Source organism: Gambusia affinis, linkage group LG06, assembly GCF_019740435.1.
Source record: "Gambusia affinis linkage group LG06, SWU_Gaff_1.0, whole genome shotgun sequence".
NCBI classification, from domain to species: domain Eukaryota; kingdom Metazoa; phylum Chordata; class Actinopteri; order Cyprinodontiformes; family Poeciliidae; genus Gambusia; species Gambusia affinis.
This window is the reverse complement of record NC_057873.1, coordinates 18,185,765-18,209,787: the sequence shown is the minus strand read 5'-3', so window position 1 is coordinate 18,209,787 and position 24,023 is coordinate 18,185,765. Positions and strand designations below refer to the sequence as shown.

At 37.1% G+C, this 24,023-nt stretch overlaps 1 protein-coding gene across 1 annotated transcript in view; it reads left to right on the top strand.

Annotated features, from left to right (window-relative positions):
* The window catches only part of gucy1a2 (guanylate cyclase 1, soluble, alpha 2), a 39,699-nt gene extending 17,350 nt beyond the window's left edge, over nt 1-22,349 (top strand). The window contains exons 5-9 of the mRNA XM_044119690.1: nt 6,815-7,027; nt 7,810-8,082; nt 9,205-9,348; nt 15,559-15,713; nt 17,203-22,349. Of these exons, the coding sequence (XP_043975625.1) occupies nt 6,815-7,027; nt 7,810-8,082; nt 9,205-9,348; nt 15,559-15,713; nt 17,203-17,422 (1,005 nt within the window). The 3' untranslated portion in view covers nt 17,423-22,349. The remainder of the gene's footprint in view (nt 1-6,814; nt 7,028-7,809; nt 8,083-9,204; nt 9,349-15,558; nt 15,714-17,202) is intronic.
* Nucleotides 22,350-24,023: the final 1,674 nt, after the last annotated feature.

Below are 24,023 nucleotides of genomic sequence, written 5' to 3'. Positions count from 1 at the left end.
TGCAATTTGACAAAGACAAAGTAAAATATAGGTTGTAGTTTTAAAAAAAATTTTTTGCATGTGTCTTTTGTGTTAGTATAACAAAGGCTGATAAGATAAATAATGCTAATGTTAAAAATATTTTTGCTGATGTTATTATGATAGCCACTGTCCTGATGGGGTCCCTTTCATGTGTGTGTGCTTTTTTTCTTCTGCATAAACAAAGTGTATGTGAGCTTGTGTGTTTTCTGTGTACAGCAGGATTTAAAGCAGAGAGTGGGATGTAAGGGAATTGCACACTGAAGTCTGACAAGATAAGACCAAAACAGCTTTGTGTTTAGGTGTGTGTGTGTTTGTGTGTGTAAAAGACTGACTCATTGACTGTTTTCTGCTGAGGGCCTGTTCATGCGAATGAGTCTGTTGACATCTCCCAGAATCTTCTTAGCAAAAGGAATGCATTATGTCTATGTTCCACCTCCAGCTCTCCTTCTCTGCTCCTCTTTCCTGCTGTCCCTTATTTCTGTTTATCAAGTACAGTGTGTTTCGTTCTCCTCATGCCTGTCTGTTCTCCCTGTGTCCTTGCATCTCATTCTCCTTCTCTGACTACTTCCATCTCTCGCCTTCTCGGATTTTTTTCATGCTCTCCCATTTTCTTTTGTCTAACCGCATTGCCATGCGAAAAAGCAATCTGAATCGGAACATTTTAAACATTTAGGCATGCAGAATGTGAACCCATCAAGATTGAGAGATGTGTTGTCTGAGCATTAGTCTCACTGGCTGCACTTTACTGATTGCAGTTTTGTCTTGTGTCAGTAGAGCTGAATTAGTTGCTTTAACTACCTAGAATCTTAGACATACTGGTGCAGAGCAATCTGAAAAAAATATTTTGATGACTAAGCAGAGTCCTTGAGATGAGACACAGCTAATTTGTTGCAATCCGTTTCAAAGATATGACTTGAAGGCTACATCCTGACCTTTAATCTTATTGCATATTTGCATATTTTCATATAAATGAAAGACAACAACCATTTTTTTCAGAAAAAAGTTGTAGAACACACTTTTTTCCATGGCTATTTCTCTAATTAGCCTATTGACATTAAATCCACACCAGATTTGATCAGAATCCAAGTAATCTACACATAAAAAGATATCTAAATGAATTTTTGTATATTTAATATGTAGTAAAGTGGAATGGAGCAGAGAACTGTTAATAGATTTTTGCTATGACCACCCCAAGACGTTACTAAATAGAGACACTAGCCACCTGCATCGTTCAGGTGGGATTTTATATCAGTTTTTGCAGAAATTTTGAAAGTACGGTGGTTCTCATTTTTTTGCACTTCCCTAGGCTTTCACCATATTAATCTTCTTGTCACAAATGTCCTGGTACATTTCTCCCTTTATTTTTCCATGATTTATCTGGAAGAATAAGCCTGGCAGGTCTGAATGCTGAAAAACTGCCCCACATTGTGATGTTTCCACCTCTAGACCTAAACATTGGTGTGGTATTTTTGGGTTGAATTTAAAGTGATATTCATCTGAGCAGACTATACGCACAGTATTTCAAAGACTCAAATGTTCTGCATCAAAGGTTAAATTAGTTTCAGCAAACCTTTTCTTCAGCAGTGGAGTCTTGCTGAGGAATAAGAGGTCATTGCTCAAAATTAAGGTCAAATCCTGCACTTTTAATTTTCCAATTAAGACCCTAGGAAACTCACTGGAACATTTACAGTTTTAGAAATATTTTTTTATCATCTGTCAGTGTGTTTTGCGATGATAAGGCTGTATACATCTAGGTAGATCTACTTACTTTACCCATCATTCCTCACGGGCCATAGTAATAAGAAAACTCTTTTTAGACAAATGATTAGGACTACCAGCTGCTACTACTGTGTAATGATAGGAGGAAGGATAGTTTTCTGAAAGCTGATAGTTTCCAGCTATATTCTTGGCTTCTGTGCCTCTTTGCTATTTATTTTCTTAACTTGCACCTACTTTTTGTCATTCCACTTTAGTAAAGTAACTTTTGGACTTGCTGTGCTTTATTTCTTTGCATATGTGCATCACCTGGGTTGTTATTGAATTTCGAATAATAGCCCATTAGAACTATATTTACTGCTAAAAATGTTGACACGTTATGTGTCACTTTGCTTTTATTACTTCCGTCTTTCTTTTTATACTTATCAACCCCATTTTCCATACTTTACACCTCCTTGTGCGGTTTTTTTGCACTCCTCTGTGTCTTTTTCCTCCCATCTCACAGTTGACTTACTTCCTCTTTCTCCATGCTGTCATGACAGAGACGCAGGCAGAAGTAGAAAAGAGTGTCGAGTTAAACAGAGACGCACAACTAGGCCAACACAACTGCCTCCAGGGATGTGCGTATATGTGTGTGTGCATCTGTGAATGTGCAAAGTTTGCAACACAGTAAGCTATAAAATGGGAACCAGAGAGAAATAGACACCCGTTACTGAGAGGAAGGTCGGGAGACACTTGCATAATTATGACTACTGTAAATAAATAAAGCAGCGATCAAAAGAGGGAAAATAGATCCTGCGCTCTGTATGAGAATCGGACAAAGAAAATAGCACATCAGTAAAAAGTAAGCAAAAGACAAAGTGACAAATCACAACAGTCCTGTAGCAGTTCATGGAGGAGGCATTGACTTTCCGGCAGGATCTTGCTGTGAAGCAGGATGCCATTCTTACATTATTAATTATTAAAATTAATAATTGATTATATTGTGTGACAAAAACACTTTCTTGACTTGAAGCATAATTTTGTTTTACAAATGTTGCTAGACATGTTTCTAACATCAAAAAAAGAAAGACAGTTGGGATTAAAAGTTTTATTGAGGATGGCAACTTGCAAGTGTTAAGTGTGCAAATGTCATGTCAGTGTGGAAACTGACGTGACATTTCTGAATTATCATTTCTAAACACGTGTGGGTGTTTAAACTAGTATTTTGGATACCGTAGAAACATTTTTATTAAGTTTCTGGTACTGAACAACACTAGGCATTTTTAAATCATGTAGCAACTTCTATTTTAGAATGAAAGATTTGAAATGGAAAAGAGTCGCAAAACTACTAATAAAAATACCCACATCCTAGAGAGGTAATCAGCAAGTGCAAATTGGAAGATCATGCAGTACACTGTTAGAATAACTTCTAAATACAAAAAAACCCATTTGAACTTGTTTATTACACAAAATTTTCCCCTCGAGCTAAGAACATCAAAATCACTTCAGTAATTAGAAGAGCACCACATGAGGCTTAACCAAGGAAAACCACCTTCAAAATGTTGAGGAACGATGCTCTGCTTTTAAATAGGGTGGTGCCTGTTTCCAGTGGTGATTGGGTGAGAAATAGGTTACCTCCTGCACAGATTACCAGTCCAGCAACTGAGAGACAATGCACACACTCACACCTAAGGACAATGTGGAGAGACCAATTAACAGTCATGTTTTTGTTTGTCATGAGCACATCTCAGCCAAACATGTCCTCCCTTCATTGGCCTCCTGTACAGTCTTCAGAATTAATTTCATGTTGTCTTATAAATGCTTTTGCATATTTACTCCAGCCTTATCTTCCTTTTCAGGTCCTTAGATCAGCCAGCCAGCTGCTTTTAGTTATCCCAGAACGTGACAGAAACTGAGAGGAAATCAAGCCTCTGTTGTGGCTCCTGAACTTTGGACATGTTGCCTTTAAATATTAGACAGACAACTTTGCTTTCTGTTTTGAAGTGTCTTTTAAAAATACATCTTGCAATAGGGGTCAGAGATCCCTGATCAGATGTATGTACCTAATAACTTAAATTGATTAATTTCTAAACACACCATGACCTCTAAGCTGACACCTAAGATATTTGAATTTCCTTACACAGAGATGTAGCAGTTCTGCTGTGATTTAGTTGCTCTTCTGGACATTTTTGTTTACATAACTTCTGTTATCGAAATCTTGTGTTTTTCTACGAATAACCACAGCAGATTCAATTCCCTTACCTTGTATTTCTTTCGTTTTTATACATATGTCAGAGTCCAACAGAGGAAAGCTTTTTAAAACAGAAAGAGCTAATTTATTTGACCAAGCAGCATTGGAGCATGTTTTTCAATTTGTGTTTAGCTCCCCTGATTTCACCATCTCCATGGAGATGGCTTTCAGTATGTCAGGCGTGTGGCCCTCCCACTCGGCCAGACGCAACCTCCTGAAACAGCTGCTCACACTGCCATTTGTTCGTATCGGCAATATGTTTTTTGCGTGTTTGTGTTTTGGATCTTGTATTGCTCTTGAGAATATTTCCTAAAACTCCAGTAGTGCATTTAAAATAAAATAAAATCACCAAAGCTGGTAAAAATGATTTCTCAATTCTCGTTTCTTTAAAGGTATTAGTGCATGTGGGGTTATTGGGTTAGGTCAGCTCAGACCCAGCGGGTTGTAGGCTGCAAATCTAATTATGCTTATTTTTCATTCCTATAAAAAGAAACGCAGTAAAAGACAATATGTAGTAATGTTTGGATGTTAGTAGAGAAGTACTGTGCACTTTAAGCTGTAGTCTGTATATTTTATGCAGACATAGGAGAGACTTGTGCTATAAATAAAACAGGGCTGCAGCGTGCTCACTTGCGGAATAATCTATCTGACACTATGAAGAAAGCCGGAGAGAGGGGACAGAGGAGATGGAGAAAAGAGCATAGACACAGAGAGACTCATAAAGGATTTTAAACAGGGGGACTGAGAAGACAATGAGAGAAAGTAAAAAAAAAGAAAGTATTTTGTAGGTAGACTATCTTGTTACTTTAGTAGTTTAAGGCTATTCCAGGTACATTAACCAAAAATACAAAAGTTGTTTTTGAGCTCCTCGCTCTTGTATGTAATGTTTTCTAATAAATGTCTCTAAATGTTAGCCTACAAAACTGCTAGGGGATGCTTCTATATGACATTTTTCTCAGGGGAAAATATTTGCTGACTGAGCACGAAGGGAAAACCCCTCTGTAAGAAACACACTCCGTAGCGAGGATGAACCGTTTCCAGCGTGGTGACCGGAATCAACGGATTTTCAGCTTGACCTGATGTGATCTTTTTTTTTATACTTACAGTGCTTTGAAAGCGTGTTTCTTCCATGCCAATTTTGTCTGTTTTTACTTTTGTTTTGACACACTGGTGCTTCACATCACCAAAAAAACATTGAGATCAGACTCTGCATAGATAGGAAATGCAGTTTTGAAATTATAATTGTATTTATAAAAGGATTAAAAAAAAAAACCCTCCAAACCAATTTGAAAAAGTAATTACCCAGAATTATGATTGACCAAATTTTGCAGTGGCCTAGTTAAAGTTCAGACTTTATCAAATGCAGATGCTTTAATACGCCATTCAAGTAACATGGCTAATCAAAATAAATCCTCCCGGACAAGTGGATGATGTTTCTTTTTTTTCTTTTTTAACAAAGATGATCCATGATGCCAACAATTAGACAACTGGTTATTATTTATTGGCATTTTCAATTTGTTATTACTTATAAAAATTATTTATAGTCATGGTGTTTAGCTTATATTTCCCAGCTTGATTATTGGAAAAAAGTGATGAATATTGAAATTAGAAAACATATTACATTTATTAAAATTAAATTAAAAATACACTTGCAAATAAGAATGTAGCAAAAATAATTTAAATATTCTGTCCATTTGCTTGTATGATCATTTGGAGTCCAATTTTAAATTCAAAGATCAATTTTATGAGTGGCACAGTCTTAGTTTAATAGTTTCACAAATTATGAAAATTGGAATTGGATAAAAATAAATAAATAAATAAAATAAAACAACCTTCAGATGGTTCGCCTTTACTCAGAAACAAGTCAATGCCAGTCAGTATACAGCAGCATGCAGAGTCCAGGACCTTTGATTTCTACTGATGTGCTATCACTTCTAAAATTATATCGGATCCCCAAAAAACAAAGCATCAGAATGACATCGCTATCTATTATTTAAAATGTCTTTTATTTATAGTTCTGAGAGCAGCTCGCAAAACAGACAAGCCTTTTAAAAATAAGACATGCTTGTTTCAGTATTTTTTTCTTATGGAACATGCAAACAGTCACATCCACAACCCCCTCAGAGGGAACATCTGTAAATAATACTTATGCTCTCATATATGATGCATATGCTCAAATTTAAACACTTTGCTACTTGTGATCACCATGTTTATCTGCTGTGAGATTTACTTATTTCAACTTAAGCTATCAATACCTAGTGTCCCACTTCTCTGATTGCAAACAAATACTAAGATATCACAATCAAACATGAAACGCAGCAAGAAGGGAATTTGCTGAAGTGCTTTAGCATGTTTGAGGGCAAGGCTCTATCGGTGTCTCCTTATCTTGTTATAAAAGTAGCTAATGTCAGAAAACTAACTTTAGGAAGACAGCCTCCAAGACCTTTCTGTGTTGAGAATATTTTTAGCATAGAATAGTCTTTATAAAAATAAGGCTCACACTTGTGCTTTGTCAAAAAAATAAATAAATAAAAAATCTGATTTAAGTCATTTTGCTTATGTTATAAATATCTGAGTTCTTGACGCAGCATGACCGTTAGATGTTGAAATTGAAACCCGTTGTATTACATGTAATAAGTCATGATATGAATTTGTCTGGTTAAGAAATGATCACCAGTTTCTGTCTTCACACTTCAGTAGGAGGCAAGCAGTCAATACACAGCTACTCATGACCTCATTGTTTATTTTATGACAAGAGGTTAACATTAAACAAACCACGATCCAATACGTGAATGTAACTTAGAGAATGTATTAATTTTATGTCTTGTTTTGTTTTTCTGCCAGGTTATGGAGTTAAAAGGTCAGATGATCCATGTCCCTGAGTCCTGCTCCTTGATGTTTCTGGGCTCGCCGCGTGTTGATAAGCTAGAGGAGCTGATGGGCAGAGGTCTCCATCTGTCAGACATCCCCATCCATGATGCCACACGAGACGTTATCCTGGTAGGGGAGCAAGCCAAGGCCCAGGACGGCCTAAAGAAGAGAATGGACAAACTAAAGGTAAACAAAAGCCTAGAAAGAAATGTTAGCATTAAGATTCTTGTGATATAAACATTTTTTAATAATACAGACTGCTGTATTTTCAAGATCTGATGTATTATCATAACTTGTAAATGTTATTACTTATAATAAAATGAGTGGCTTCTAAGCAAAGAGTGATTTAGGATGATTGGATCCTTCTGCATAACATTGGTTCTGTATAAGCAGGACCATTTGTCATCCAATATTCATTGAATTCTCAGCATTAGGAGTTAAAATTATTCAAATCACATAACAGCTTTTTGGAGTCTGCACATTAATCACCTCTTTAAGACAAGATCTGGTCTCCTGACTTTAATTCTAAGAAATAACCAGCAGATTGCAACTTGTAACTGGGATGACAGTATGATGCTTCATACCTCACTAATGCGTACGCAGTAAATACACTTAATAAACTGAACTGATATTCATCGGCCATGTTAACTGCAAAAAATGTGGCTTCGAAGCTTCTTGTAACAACTCAGTGGATGCTCACTGCATCATTCTCAGTCTCTGCAATAACCCCGCCTCCCTTCCCTAGGCCGGAGCTATAAATAACTATCATATTTTGCATGCTTGAACAGTACTATAGCATTAGATCTTCAGAAAAGTTAGAAACAAGCAGATATGCTCAGCTAAAAATAAACGTATTCACGTACTGCAGCAGATTTTATTTGGTGCATTACTCTTAGCTTTTACCATGCTTGTCATCTGCTGCTTCATCAGCGCAACAAGTCTCCTGACCTCACTCTCTCGTTTCTCAGGCCACCTTAGAGAGGACACACCAGGCTCTGGAGGAAGAAAAACGGAGGACCGTGGATCTCCTGTATTCCATATTTCCTGGTGATGTGGCGCAGAAGCTGTGGCAGGGCCACCCTGTACCAGCGCGTAAATTCGATGATGTCACCATGCTGTTCTCGGACATCGTGGGTTTTACAGCTGTGTGTGCCCACTGCACACCTATGCAGGTTATCTCAATGTTGAACGAGCTTTACACGCGCTTCGACTACCAGTGTGGCATTCTGGATGTTTACAAGGTCAGTGAATGGACACACATGCATATTTTCCATGTTCTTGGCTGCTTCACTTTAACAATGGTCTCCGACCTGTCAGTTTAGTCGGGCATCCAGGTCTTGGTATGTTTCTTGTTGTGCTATAACTGATGAACTGAGAAGTGGTACATGGGATCTTTAAAGCTTGGTATGTTGTTTTATACCAGACAAACCTCTGATGTTGTTTGTTCACTAATGTTCTCCAACTAATGCTTACAGCCTTCATAGAACAGCTTTGTCAGATTGCAATTACAAACAAGTCTACTTTTTTAATAATTTGACTTCTGCAGGAAAATTGGTGATTTTATTTAGGAGTATCAGAGTGGAGTGGACAAAATACTTTTTAAGCACTGTGTGAGTGTGTGTGTTGGAAATGTGAATAATAGCCAGTCTGTGAAAGCTTACCAAAGATTCTGACACCTTCCTGACATCTTCTTATGGCTCTCCTACAAAAATGGGCTTCTCTTGTAATAGTTGTCAAATGGGTGACATAGCAGATAGCAGAGATGGGAAGAGAAAATGCTGAGATGGAGGGAGACAGTGGCTGTGATTAGGATGGGTTTTGAGTGTTGCGATGGAGGAGTTGGTTTGTGTGTCAAACAGAAAGCAGGAACAGGAGGACACCAGAGGAGAGTGAATCACCCATATGTCGCCATTGTCATGGTTACTGTCGAAATGATTTAGCCTGTGGCAGGCTTTAATGAGAGCAGTTTGTATTTCCAGATTTCTGTTTTTTTTGGTTGTCTGCTCTAAATCTAGTTTTTAGTCTGTCATTGGTATTGATTTCCAGCTTTATTTTTTGCATATAATAAATCCAAGAAGCTCGCTTTTATTTTTAGTTTTAAAATATTTTTGTAGATGGTAGGAACATGTATCTATTCCTGCTGCTGCGTGTGGCTCCGTAAAATGTATGCTAGGAGCATTACATACTTAGCGGATAAAATAAAAAAGTTTAAATAAGATGTTTTTCTTCATAATTTACCACTACAAAAAACTTTTGAATCTCTCTTACAACTTTTTCACATCATTATGCTTTGATCAAAATTAAACAGACATAACAAAGAGGATATTACGAATGCTCATGCTCCGCCTCCTTCTCCCACACAGATTGAGACAATAGGTGATGCCTACTGTGTGGCCGGTGGACTTCATAAGAAGGTTGAAAGCCATGCAAAACCAATTGCACTCATGGCTCTAAAAATGATAGAGCTTTCTGAGGAGGTACTAACGCCTGATGGGAAGCCTATCAAGGTGAGTTTAATTTAATTTTTTCTTTATCTTGCAGATGCATTGAGTTGTGAAATAACTGAACTAGATGAGACATTATTTCATCCTGCAGTTTAAAATGATTTCCATCTAGCACTTTGAGAATATGAAAGGATTGTGTATGATAATATATTTGCTTGGTTTGTTTAAGGATAACTACATTATTTAATTCTTAGGGTTCATGTTCTAAGGAACAACATGACCCTTCAGTTCCTTTAGTAATTTTCCAGCTGAGGGTCAATACTATTCTGAATTATTGCACAATCAAATGAACTGATATTTACTTTGGTATGGCTCAAAATTATAATACAACACATTAAGCAGAATATTACAGAAAGGACGACATAGGAAGGAATGCCTGAAAAACAACTGATGCTGAGATATGGACAACCGAGAGATAATGTAAATAAATGAATAAATAAGCAGACAAAATAAAATACTGCGATAAGAAAGACCCATTTGCCTTATCAATGAGCCAAGTATAAAGCACTCTTTCTGTCTCTATTTAATTGAGTTATAAGCACAATCACCAAAACCATTAAGATAATTCACCCATTTTTAATTGGGATCCTTTCTGCTGTCAAAACTGCTCTGACAAGACAAACGTGGTTTCCTGGATCAGTTGGAATGTCCTCAATAGGTCCTTTCATGGAGTTTCTTCTATATCAGATTACCATAAGGATGTTTAAAAACTTTTGTGAGCACTTCAGAAAGAGTTTACGTTTTTTTGAATCCTCCCTGAACAGATTTGGAAAGGTCCCTGTCTTTCTTGTTAAGAGGAGGACTGTTTTTCCAAAGCAGAACAATGTCCAAATAGAGGATAAGATTGGTCTAATTTCCATTTCACTTCACCTATTGGTAGGAAAAAGTTCTGACTGATTCATACTCGTTTGTATGTTTACAGTTGTCTAATGTGTATGCAGTTGGATAGATTTTTAATTTAGTAAAGACTGTAAAATATTGGTTGTTTTCAGGCTCAATGTTTTTTAATAGTTTGTTTCTGGTCAGATCTATGCTGATCTGGGGAAACTCGGGTTTTTTAGGTTTTTTGTTATATTTTTTTTCTCATCAACAGAGTGTATCATATTACTTTGGTTCAGTCAATCATGCTGAATAATCTATAGTAGCTCTGTTTTGGGGTTGCCTTGCAACTAGACTAGATTGCATGAAGCTTCCTCAATGTAATGATTTAGCACAAAAATAATTTTTTTGATCTTCTGTCCAGCAAACAACCACAAAGGATCCTCTGAAAGACCTCCTGTTACAAATTTAGTGTCAACTCCATTCTAAACTAAACATGTTGTAGTTCTGAAGCACTCATCAGATAATCAGAGAGCACTTTCATTTTATACTCAAGTTATTGTTGATACATCTACATATTCTTCCATTTTTGTGGCGCCACAAAAGGAGAGCTGCTCTGCAGAAAATGACATCTGTTTTATTTACTGAGGAAATAAAACAGCACGGCGAGAGGAATTCATCATGTTAGCTTAGGTGAACATAAAAGAAACACAGAATGATTTATTAATGCTTGTCCTCAGTTCGGTTCCCCTGAAGGTCATATAAAACTTGAAAGGAGCCTGAGAAGCTCAGCAGGCTCTCATGCAGTTTTATATAACTATGATATATAAGTAATTACTCCTGTGATCATTGGGATATTAACTTATTTGTCAACATCTCTATAGTCATGGATTTGTTTTGTTGTTTTTGGTCATCATGTAAGACACTGACTTTTATTAACAGTCAGCTGATAAAAAACTTTAATGCAAGTAAATACAAAGCTACCCTCTGACTTTATGAAAGTTGCTTAAATGTGCTTTAGGACTAAATGAAGATAGATAAAAATCAGAAACTGGTGGCTTGTATAGGTATCCAAGCCACCTTACTGTATTAGTTTTTTGGGTTCACCTATGCATAATTTAATCTGCATTATAGTGCAATAATAGTGCAGCTAATTTAATAGCTGCACTAAAGGCCTCAGAAATTTCTTAGAGGAAATTATGGAGCAAACAGCAGCAGGAAGACCAAAAAACACTCAGTAGTAGATTTGAGTAGAAGCCAAAAGCATACGACTCAGTGGAAGTAGGTAATCTGGTCAAATGAGACAAAATCAGAATTTCTTTGGTCTTGGTGCTGATTAAAACATGGTAGTGGCATCAAGCTTTGGGGATGCCCTTCTGCAGCAGTCTTAGGGAAGCTGCTCAGAACTTGTGTGAAGATGCATGGATCTAAATTCTGGGTAGCCATTCAGTTCAATCATGATCACTTGAGAAAGAGACTAATTTACAACCAAATTTACAATGGAATAACTTAGATCGGGTCAGAAATTCAAATAAGAAGCAAGACTTATGAAATTCTGTTTGCAGATGCTCTTCATCTAGTCAAACAAAACCTGAGGTATTGTGAAAAGATATTGGTCTTGATTTGCCCAGCATGCTTTGTTAGTGAAGCCCAATAAAGTACTCAGAAGGTTGTGTATGTAACATGATAAAATGTGGTTCAGTTCTAGTGCTTTGTACATGTTTACAAGGTACATAAAAGATACAAAGGGTCCAGATGTTCACCGTTGTCCAATCTTTGTTCAATTGATTAATTTTGCCACATGTTCAAGAAAATGCAGATATTTGGTTCCTAAAAATATTTATTTATGTATTTTTTTCCTACAAAATCTATATAGCATAGTTAGGGACCAAACAACTGAGTGTGAAAGAAGGTGAGACAAGGGAACTGCTGAAAAAACAGACAGGACACTTTTATGTGTACCGCTGTGGTCCTAACATGGTCCATTTGTCTCAAAATAGAAAGCCCTTGCCAAGCGTTTGTGGCCTGCTCCTTTTCTCTTACATTTGCTCTCTCTCTCTCTAGTTTCCCTCTACCTCTCTATCTTCTTCTCCTCCTAAAAGGTGCTCCTTTATCTTCTGTGTCTCACTCCCTCAGTTTCCTTCACACATTTTCCCTGGGTTTTGTTCTTGTCCTGCCTTCCTAGAATTTTTGTTTTGCCGTTTTTTCCCATCCTACTCATTTTGTGCTGGCATAGAGCGGAGATATACAGATACTCAACACTTCAGGATGATAAATGCTGTTCAGCGAGTGCTCTCAGCCCAGCCAATGTTTCACTGTTATGCAAACTAGCATGAGAGATGTGAGAGAGAATGGAGAGAAAATGCTTTGTGAGACACAAATGGACACAGAGTGATTCAAGGACACTGAAATATATTGAGGTGTGAAATGTCAATGGGAAAACATGGATAGTAATCAGACACTGTATGTTGCTTCCACTATGTTATTATGAGTATGAGACGTTATTTATTTATTGTTTGTCTGGATGAGAGCATGGATAGGTGGCTTTAAGAGAGCAAAAACAGAGCCAAACATTTGTCTTTTCCTCTAGATGAGGAGAGGAAATTTAATGCCTTCAAAATAGTTCATAAGTAAACTCTTGTAAAAGTATTTACCAGACATCTGCAGTATCTGCTGCAGTTTGCATTCAGAAAGGATCAGAGGCTGATCATGCTGACCAAAAGTAGCTGTGTTTTTTTTTCTGTCATAGTGCAGTTCCAACAACTGCAGCCTTTCTGTATGCAGCAAAAGGTTTTGATTGTGCAGTGCAAAGTCTAATCCCTTCACCCCATTAACAACTCACCATTCGACATGCTCGTGTAACAATGTGACTAGCACATAAAACACGTTTACGCTTGCTAATACATAATGCTTTATGAAAACGTCCCGAACATCCAGACAAAGATACATTTGTAGATGCTGTCTTTTCAGTTGGTCCAACAGAGAGTTTCCAGTGTTTACAGAGCTGTAAGGGTAGCATGGCGTCCATGCTGCAGAGAGGACACATCTGCACCTCCTCCATGAAAACATGTCATAACAAGTGGATATTGTCAAGCACTGTGTCTTGCAAGAAATTTTTTAAAGGACATGGATGGAGAGTTAAGGCCATAATTTGTTGTTTTTTTTTATTCTAAGATACATTTTTATGTGACAAAGCGATTAACAGATTGTTTATGCCATAACAACAAATTTTAAGTTTGGACCCTCCAGGAGCTAAATATAGATTTTACTGTATGCACTTTCCATTTACCATTATATCCAGTCCGTTATATCACTAAGACTTTAAATCACCTTTTTGTGTTATATAATAAACAGCATCATGATGTTATCCAAAGGTTTAAAGTTAATAGAAATAATTTTATTGATTTATTTTTTTTCTTTATAACCTTATAGAGAATCAATTAATATTTACAAACCGCAGACGATAATTAATCTTCAACTGCTTCTTTTGTCTCAGTGAAGAAAAAGTCAAACATCTGATTAGTTAACCTGCAAAAAAATAAAAATAATATTCAAAAGTCAGAAATAAATCTTTTTCCAATTTTTTGTTTGTCACCCTTCTGTGCTAAGCTAACTATGTTTACTGTAGAGTATGTTTGATTCATTTTAGTTTTACCTATGCACAAACTCATGGTGTTCATGTTCTTTTTTCAGCTTTTTCCCCTATTTTCTTTCCTGCTTTATCAGACATAATGCAAACATGTTGATCATTCAAGTTGTCTGATGATGCACTGTTTTATGTTTGGTTCGGTGATTTAAATGTTATTACTTTTGCACCATGCAAGGCTTACTGGTTAAGCAATTATCAGAGGCACAAACAAAACCAACAGTGAATGTAATGCTATCTATATTTGGGTAATTTATTTCTCAGCTATCTTAAGGACTTAAATCACAATTTTTCCCATGTTCTTTGATTTATTTATGTTTTGGCTTTTAAATAACCAGTTAACACTGCAGCAGAACGTTGCCACTTCAAAGTTGGAGTGAAAGCTGTAGACACCAGACTCGAAAGCTGAGGTGCAGCTTTCGAGTCTGAATTTAAGCGTGTGAGCTGGCACATGTGGATGCGGAGAAGCATGCCTTTCAGTCTATCTCTGTATCTATTATCTGTTTGTCAGCATGGCCAGAGGCTATGCTGTGATTGGCTGCCTGTGCCGCTGCGGCATTTGCTCTTCGACTTCAATGAGGGCCATGTGCAATGGATGCTGACTCACAGCGAAACAGAGGGGAAGAGTGTACGGCTATTACTGTTTGCATTTTAAGGCTCAGAGATAAAGAGAACAGTGGGCACAGATGCAGATTTGTTTGTGTGTGTATGTTTATGTCTGTCTGAGTGGTTGTCTGTTGTAAAGACAGGCGAGTATACAGCTGTCTGTATGCGATTTAGCCACAAAAATAGGTCACACTGGTGCACCTGCCATCCTCGTTCTCCCTTGCTGTCTGTTTCATTTTCTTTATCACTCCCCCTGAACCGTCAAGGTCCAACCATCTAATTATAGGTTCACTTTGCCTTTCTCTCCATTGCCTTTGCATTTGCCAGCACTATCTCACTACAACCCTCAGCTGTTGTTGCCATGACTCCATCGCAGTGTGCTGGAATGCATGTTGAGATTAATTGTTAACAATCTACTGGGTTCCTCTGGGTTTGGTGTGTGATGTGCAGTATGTAATCTTTAACTAATTGTTATAAATCAATAGTTGATCAAGTGGCCCTGAATTGGAAGGATGGCCTTCATGTTGCCTGCAGTTATGTATAGATCCACACTAGATTACAAAATGAGCGCCACAAACCTGTTACCAGGGGGAAAGGGAATTGATAATTTTCCCTCTCACTCTCATGCTATTTTAAATCCCGTTGCTGCAGGGTATGTATGAGATTAGATAACAACATCCAAGCTATTATGGAGTTATGATCTCTCTGCTAAAATGTCCATTATTCATTCCAAAGCATACACAGTACTTCTAGCCCCAAAGCAAGAAAGCGTTTGTACTGTACAGTGATTAATTCCATCAGTTCAGCTCAGCTTGGAAAACTAATTTGTGAGCGCGCTCTGCAGTGCCTGGTGTCGTGTCACTCTAGAGGCCAGGTTGGGTTGAATTCAGGCTTAAATTAAATGAGTTTGCCCATATTCTCTGCTGCAGACATGACACACTGAGGCTCAGTTTCTATTTTCGATATCTGTCTAATTTCATTTCTCTGAGCTGAACAAGAGATCTCATATATGATTGGCCTTCTTATCTAAACCCAAGGACAATATTCTGTTCTAGCTGTTAGAAGGAACTTCAACAGGAGTTTCATGACATGTCATGAGTCTAATCGCTCTTCCCTTCTGTCTTTCTCCTTCCCTCTCTTAGTTAAGAATAGGTATCCACACAGGTTCGGTTCTGGCAGGTGTGGTTGGGGTTAAAATGCCGCGATATTGCCTGTTTGGGAACAACGTCACTCTAGCCAGCAAGTTTGAATCAGGAAGCCATCCAAGGTGCATCAATGTTAGTCCAACAACCTACCAGTAAGTACCAGCATATACAAATGCATGTTTTTAATAAAACAAGGTAAGCCCTGAGGTTGTTTTTCATAGAAATTATAAAGAAACCTTTTTGATCACATCTGTTACAAAGTGCTAGCCATTTTTAAGTATTTGGTAGGGATGAGTCAAAAATCCATAGAATTAATCTTTTGTTCCAGTACAATAATCTCATTATTTGAACAACATAAAGCTAACTAACCTTTACTATCATTACATTTATTCAGTACAGAATCATTTCAAAAGTTAAGAAACAAATGCATTTTTTTTATTACACTGATGTCACACCTTAGGAAATCCTACTCATAATACTTTATACAACACATTTTTTTTTGTACCAATTTGTCTTCTACTATAACGCATTCCTTCCATTGGATCATACATAGAGTGGGATCTGTGACGATTCCACTGCACAGTCTCAACATCAACCAGAGTTACAGACCCTCTCTTTTTCAACCATTTTCAGTTCATCCTAAAGGTTGTTGGTAGGACTTAATCAATCTAATCATCAATTTGAAGTGAAATCTTTCCTTTTTAAAGTTAATAATTCTATCACACACTTAAAATACCAGGATATTTCTTTAATTTCTCTTTGCTCCAATTTATTGTCAAATCAGTGATGATGCAGTGTTCATATTATAGGAAAATAACCATGAACTAATTATCACATCCATATGCAAATCTATTAGTAGTCAAACTAATGTGTCTTTACTTATATTTAGTTAAAATAAAATGTAATAAACAACAACAAAAAAAAAGGACTAACAAATGATTTCTTCACACCTCTCCCACCAGAAACACAAGTTACTCACTGCCTGGGTGTCTGGTTCACAGTAAGCAGGCAGTGAAAAAAGGATGCTCTTTATCTATCTCTCTTCGTCAGGGGCCTCGGCTCACTGAGGACCAGCCTGGGTTACTTTGAGGGAATAGGTAACACGTACTGCCAAATACAGGCTTTGATCTCTGGATGAATGAGCTTCTGGTTACCAGTCTGGACTGAGTGTCAGAATAACAGCAGGTAGCAGAAAGAGGCTATTTCCTGGGCTCAGCTGCAGAATTGGTGTGAAAATACAGTTTCTCTTGAGTTTGCAGAGACAAATAGCCTCTCAGCAGTGTTTTGGGACAGACAACTAGTTAACGTTGACGGAAACACAACATTTTCTCAGGCAAGTCTCAATGGCCTCAGATTATCAGTTGGTACTTGTGGATGGCATATCTGGCTTAGCTGGTAGTAAAGCTTCACACACATCTCTGTGTCCATCGAGCTGCTCGAATCAGTGGGGGACGTAGAAAAGTGTGTATCAGTGACATGCCAGGATGGTGGGTACTCAAATTAATGTGTTAGTGACAGCCCTCACTAGGCTTAGAAATGATCATATTTACTGAAATTATCATGATTATAAACAGCTAATGAATGTTATTGTATTCTGTTTTACACTATTTATAGCTGCTGATTCTGTTCTTTTATCAACAGGTTGTTGAAAGATGACCGCTCCTTTTCGTTCATCCCCCGTTCTCGGCTGGAGCTCCCAGAGAATTTTCCCAAAGAGATCCCAGGGACGTGTTACTTCCTGGAGGCAGGGACTTCGCACAGCCACGCCTCACTTACCAGCTCTCGCTCGGCTCCTCCGGCCTCTATGAGGAAGGTCTCCTACAGCATTGGGACAATGTTTCTAAGAGAAACCAGTTTGTAGAATCATACACAGATGTTTCAAATGTAAGCAACTGGATTTGAATCACAGGAACATACAGGAAACCAGTCATACAGATCTGTGGTTATGCAAATGCACTATGTAAAAAGTGGAATTTACACCTGATTGGTGAAATACGCTTTCATCATAGATGAAAGAGAACAACTGACCCCATCTCTTCCCTGAGCAGTGGAGATATTCTTCAAATGACTTAAGGGACAGCCGCTGCAGTAGTCCTTTATCTATCCTCCAAGAGGAGGACTGATATAATCAAATTGTGGAAAAACCTTTGGACAAAAACTCTGTTCGTGCTGGACGTCTCGGCTGCAGATCTGGTGTCTGGCTCTTTGCAGCGGTTCACATTCAGACAACACCCAGACCCTTGTCCGCATTAAACAGAACTGAGTTAAACTCACAGCGATCACACTCATGACCACTGTTGCCCTCATTAGCCATTTGCAAACAGAACAAAACCCCTTGTCATTCATAAGGTGGGTGCTGAAGAATGAATTTTGTATGACTTGCTGTCCATCATGCCCTCATGTGCGACAAAGACCTGTAATGGAAAACGATACAACTCTCCATTTCCTTCATGTTCGTCTGTCTGTAAGTCATGTTATGCTTTACTAAACGTAAGAGCTGCTCCTCCAAACTGTTGACAGGCGGCCAGCTGGCTGGGATTTGTCAAGGAAACAACAAGAGGATTTGCTTTGAAAAGGTAAACGTTGGAAGACAAATGCAAACTAGAGTCATATTAATCCAAACTTATAGCCCTGATTGTTTTGCATCCTCAGCAAACTATAGCAGACAATGTTGTAATAATGGAGATAAACCGAATGCTAATAACAGAAATGTAGATGTTCTACTCTTTGATTTTGTTTTTGTTTTTTTACCTGTGATTATTTGTTTTAGTGTATTACATGCTTTAGCCTCTTTTAATAAGATCAGTTGTTGTCAGCATTTACCAGCTTGTGCTTACTGGCATTCAACTAATCAGCATTTTTACCTACATGTAGCATTGTCCGAAAAGCGTTGCTTTTAGGATGGACCTGCCCAGATTGGTCTGCATCTTGCTTAGTTGACATCAATGCTAGCAGGTATTTGTGTGCAGGTATGTCCCTTTTCATGTCTGCAGGAATAACTGATTGTTGTGTGTTTTAGTTTGTAGAACTGACAGGAGGAATCAGACACAGTTCACAGTTCCTCAGTCCAGATATGAAAAAATGTTGAATCAAAGGTTTTACTGAACATACAGCCAATTTACAGGTGTACTTTTTTCTAACTGCAGTGTCTATAAAAACTAATGAAAAAAAATCCTGCATTTGTTTTGCCCTGTGAAAATTGAACCAAGATACAGAAGCCTAAAGTGATTCATGCCCCTCACAGATTTAGACTTTTAATTTTCATGACCTCCAAGTCTTTCAAGTTGAAATGTCACCTTGCCATCGTTCTAGTCATTAGCTCCTTTCAATGATTTATTCTTATTTTTTTCATCAGATTCAACTCTGCACAATAGTAAGACCACAGCAAAATGTTAACACTACTGTGAGTCAGGAAAAGAAGTTGCTAGTAATTCAAAGATTACTTTGCACTTAAATCTGCAGAGCTATGAATACATTTTGGGAATAACTGTGAATAAAATTCAAGTCGACTTGTTTGCTGGCAAACTGAGTTCAACTTGCTGAGTGAATAACTCGGGCTGTGCTACACAAATCCAAACATAATTAACAATTGGCCATCATAAAGTGGAAATATTGGTTTTGGATAGTTTGGCTTTAAAGTGTTTTACTGGAGACTTTACAGATTTGTGTTGTATTCTAAATTAACATTTATTTAATTGCTATTTTTCATGACTTGTGAAATTCATCCCAAGGTGTTACAAATTGAAAAGTTGGTTGAAGTGGAAGAGTTTTTTATTGTAATACAGTAATACTTACTGAAACATTCCCATCACAGCTGTTTTTAATACACTACTTACTCATAACAAGTTCAGAAATGACAGTGGTCACATAGATTTAATTAAGGCATCCCTGTGTGCTTACTTACTTTGTAGTTTAAAATAAACTTTGAGTTTTTTTCTCTGAAAGTCATTTCTATAACCATAATCCTTCATACATGCTTCGAAAGAGAAATAAACTTGCAAAATGATGTAGCAGGACTTAAAATAACAAACTGAATGTGCCAGTTTGTTTCAAAGATGCCACCAGCACAGGTTAGACATGATTTCTAAGTAACAGTGTGGTTTCTGTGTGTCATTCTGGAAGATGGTTAGCTAATTGTTGGAGCCTGAAACACATGCCATATGAAAAATCACTTACTGTATGTTGGATGCAAATAAATACCAATATTAATATGCTCCTTTTTCACAAGTAATGTAAAGAAAAGTGACACCAGCTTAAAAATGCTATATTTTTTACTGGAAGAGAAGAAATAATGAATAACAAAACTGTCTGCTTTTAACATACCTGAGCGGTGAATTACGTCATTGTCAGTGATACATACATAGCGTCATAAATAAATAAATAAGAACAGATTTATTAAAGAGAAGGTAAAAAAATATATATATACTATTAATAAAACTAAACAGAGTACAGAGCAAGTGAGAGTAGATTTAAAAAATATAGACTTGTTCATGTTTTCTAGTGTGAGATTTACTTTTCAGTTTTGGGTCAGAGTCATAGCAACTCATCAGTGGTTTATCCGCAGCGGTCGGCTTATTGTATTCTAATTCTTTTTCATCAGATGAGTTTGAAAATACAGATGTTATCCAGGGATCAACACATTAACACAGCTTTGCTTTAAGGAGGATTTGGACTTTGAAGGGACATTGTTGTGAGTAAATGTGATCATGCAGCCATTTTTTGTAAAACATGGTGAAATGGGGAATTGTTAGCTTTAAAACTAAAGACTTTCCATGGGTTACATTTAGAGCTGAAAACATATATTTTCATATACTGTATAAAAATATACAATATTTCTTTCTTCACTGTCTGGCGCAAAATCAGACTAAACTTTTCCTGTATTGCATCAGTTACTGTTATTAAAATTACTACTATTTAATAAATGCAAGAATAGTGGGAGAAAGAAGTAAATTTAACTTTTTATGAAAGTTGGCATAAACTAAAATTGTTTCCAAATTAAACAACTTGGAAATCATTGATGATAATGGCATGGCTTTCTGACAGATAATTTCATAAACCTTTTCATTAAATGAAGGCCGCCTGTCGATGTATTTATGGCTGCAACTCAAAAACACTGCTACCTTGGGCGACATAACGCGAAAAATTGAAAGAAATTGTCCGAGGGATGGGGAAGAGAATAACGGGGGATGGCAGCATCATGTTTTTTCACAAAATAGATGACATCATGATGTGTGAATATTAAATCAATGACTTTATCTAAGTCATTGATTTAACCTCTTGCTAACAGAGCCTCTTTTTGGAGAGTTTTTGCGGCGTTCTCGAAAATGACACCCCCAAAATGAATTCCATATGTCTCAGGAACTACAAGGCATCAAAATAAAGGTAATATTCCAGAGAATACCCTACGTCTAAAAATCAACATATGTATTATGGCACATAGTGAAAAAATAAAAATAATAAATTCTAATAAAATGCATTACGTAATGTGGATTTTCCTTTGCTGCGGAGCAAATGGGTCTTCTGAATAGACAATGGCTCTACTCACAGAGCCAAATTAATTACTAAGTGGGTTGAGGACTATCACAAACTCCTGATCTCAGTCCCATAAAACATTCGTGGTGCATTAGTGTCCAAGCAACTTGTTCTACAAATCTGCCTGAGTTACACCAGTTCTGTCAGGAAAAATGGGACAAATTAATCTGAGAAGCTTATGAAAGGAGACCCAAAACCTTTTGATCTTTTATGGAAAGATATGTTAACTTGAGTTTGAGGAAAGCTGAAATAAAAACTCTAAAAATCTCTCCTATCATTCTGGTAGGTTAGTAAATAGAGATAATTTTAGTATTTTTAAAATATCTAAAATATATATATTATATTTTTGATTGATTCTTTTCTCTCTACAGTAACTCTAAGACATATCATCTATCATTCCTGTATGTGCCAAATGATAAAGAACTACTGGTTTAAGTTTATATTTGTCTACATGAGCAGTCTTTGAACTATATGAAGCAGAAAATACATCTTGCTTTAAATAAATGCTACAGTATTTAAAAATAGTTTCATACCAATTGTGTTATCCAAACTTACTGTACAAAATCTTCACATATCTATTTTTAAATTGCTTTGTATTATGAAGTTACACTTAAGAAAGTGACATATTGGAGGAAAAAGTGAGCATGGATGGAAAAAAAATAGTAATCTAGACATTAGTAATGCCAGTATTTGCAAAAAGAAAATTAGCTCAAAACTAGTGCCACTGTTCAATGAGAAAATCAAATCTTAAGCAGCGAGTATTTGTGTCTAGTGTGCATTCATTTTTCTTAGACAAGTTGCTGCTCAGCATCAGAGCTGGTAGATTGTTTTGTGTGAAGACATTAGTCAAACTGAAGGAAAGTGAAATGTTATTAACATGCTTCTGTTTGATGGTGGCAAAGCATAAAGCTGCTTTTGAACAACAATCCACGCTCAAGGTAATAACAGAGAAGCAGCACCTGCAGAACCCACATGAAGCAATAATAATAAGTATGCAGGGAGACAAGTCAGTTTTCAGATAAATAAGTGTGAAATCTTATATAAGCAGTCCTATGTACATATGTTAACATATTATGAGTTGATATTGCATACATGCAGTATTATATAACAAATACAACTCTTGTAGCCTGTATGTACTAAAGGTGTTGTTTTCACGGAGCTTCAGAGCTTAAGCTCTGTTTCTGGGCTAAATAAAGCGGATTACGCTAGCGTCACACCCACACAACTTGTGTCCAATTCTCCACTTTCTTGCAGAGGTGTGACCAAGTCACTGTGTTGCAAGTCTCAAGTAAGTCTCAAGTCTCTGTCCTCAAGTCCGAGTCAAGTCTCAAGTAAAGACAGGTAAAGTCGAGTCAAGTCTCAAGTCAGGAACCTTTAATTTCAAGTCATTTCGAGTCGTTTTTATTTTGTATTTTTTTAATAATTTGCAATTATACATAAAATTCAAATAATAGACCATTTGTTCTTTTTAAAATATGTATTTATCTCAAATGATAGAACGTGTGTAGCTGAACACAAAGTATAAAAAACATTTTTAAATTGGACCACTTTATTGCGCAGTTCTGTTAAACTTGATATTCAATAAAAAAAGACAAAAATGCTGACATTTCCACAGCACAATACAAAGAACCATAACAGCAGTTTTTTCCTCTTTTCTCTGACCTGGTCACTGAGTGAACATGTATTTTTAAGTGTCCATGTTTTGAGTGACATAAGAAACAAAACAAATATATCAACTGAACAATTAACAGAAATCTGCAATTGAGGATACTGTATTTCAGTTAACTATTCTGCATTGCATTTGCAAAAGACCAAACTGACCAAAAGTCTGTCTGTCATTTGTGCACGATGAGGACGTAAAATGATGCCACCATAGCTGAAGACGCGCTCCACTGGAGCACTGCAAGCAGGCACTGCCAAAACTCTGGTGGCCACATTAAACAGTGAAGGAAGAGTGTGCATGTTCATTGCCTAGAACAAGAGGGCGTTCTGTCCATCAGCAATATGGAGGTAATGACTTAGCTGTAGTGCTGGACTTGTCTGGACATCCTTCTTCTGCCTCTTACAATAAGCAGCAAACAGTCCTCCATCGTCACAGTCCTTTTGATCTTTATCACCAGGAGTCACGTGTTGCTCCAACTTTGCAGGATCTGCAGCATTTTCCTTTTTTCTTTTTTTTCCCCAGCAAAGCTATACCACTTGGAAATGGGTCTGTACAACATGTGACAGTCACGCCGGTCAGTGCATTAAGTCAAAAACAGTTGACTTAATGCACTGACTGCAGTAAACAATATATTGTCAATATAATTTCCCAACGTAGATGTCTTCAAATACACCAACCATCCTTAGATGGTACTAGACCCGGCTCGTCATCATGATGGGACAGAGAGACTCTGTTCCCTGTGTTCAGGTCCAGAATCTGCTTGCTGTTCCGGAGCCCCGCTCACTATCCACCGGCTTTCTGAGCTAACAAGGTGCACATTGAAGGACCGGATTTATGGTAAATCATCACCAATTTAACCGGGAGTACACATGCTAACACGAAGTTAGCTAAAGCCAACTATGTTACAGCAAAAGAAAAGTGCCACCTACCGATCTTTGTGAAGCTTCAAATGCCGGACAAAGTTGGACGTCATGGCATCTCCATCCGATATTCTCTTCTTGCATGTTTTACAAGTTGCAGTTCGTTTTTTAGTCGAAAGTTCATAACCTACGTAGCCAAAAGAAATTACTTGCGGAAGCATATTCGAGCGGTTATTTCGTATTTCGTTCCCTGATCTCTGTAGCCGCTTCGCGTTTTTTTAAACGTCCAAATCCTGTTAATTTGATTGGTTGTGCTGCAGCTACGTACACATCCATACATAAGGAGAGAGGAAAAACATAGTGACGGTCTGCGCATATTGATACGGAATGAGTGAAATTAATTAATG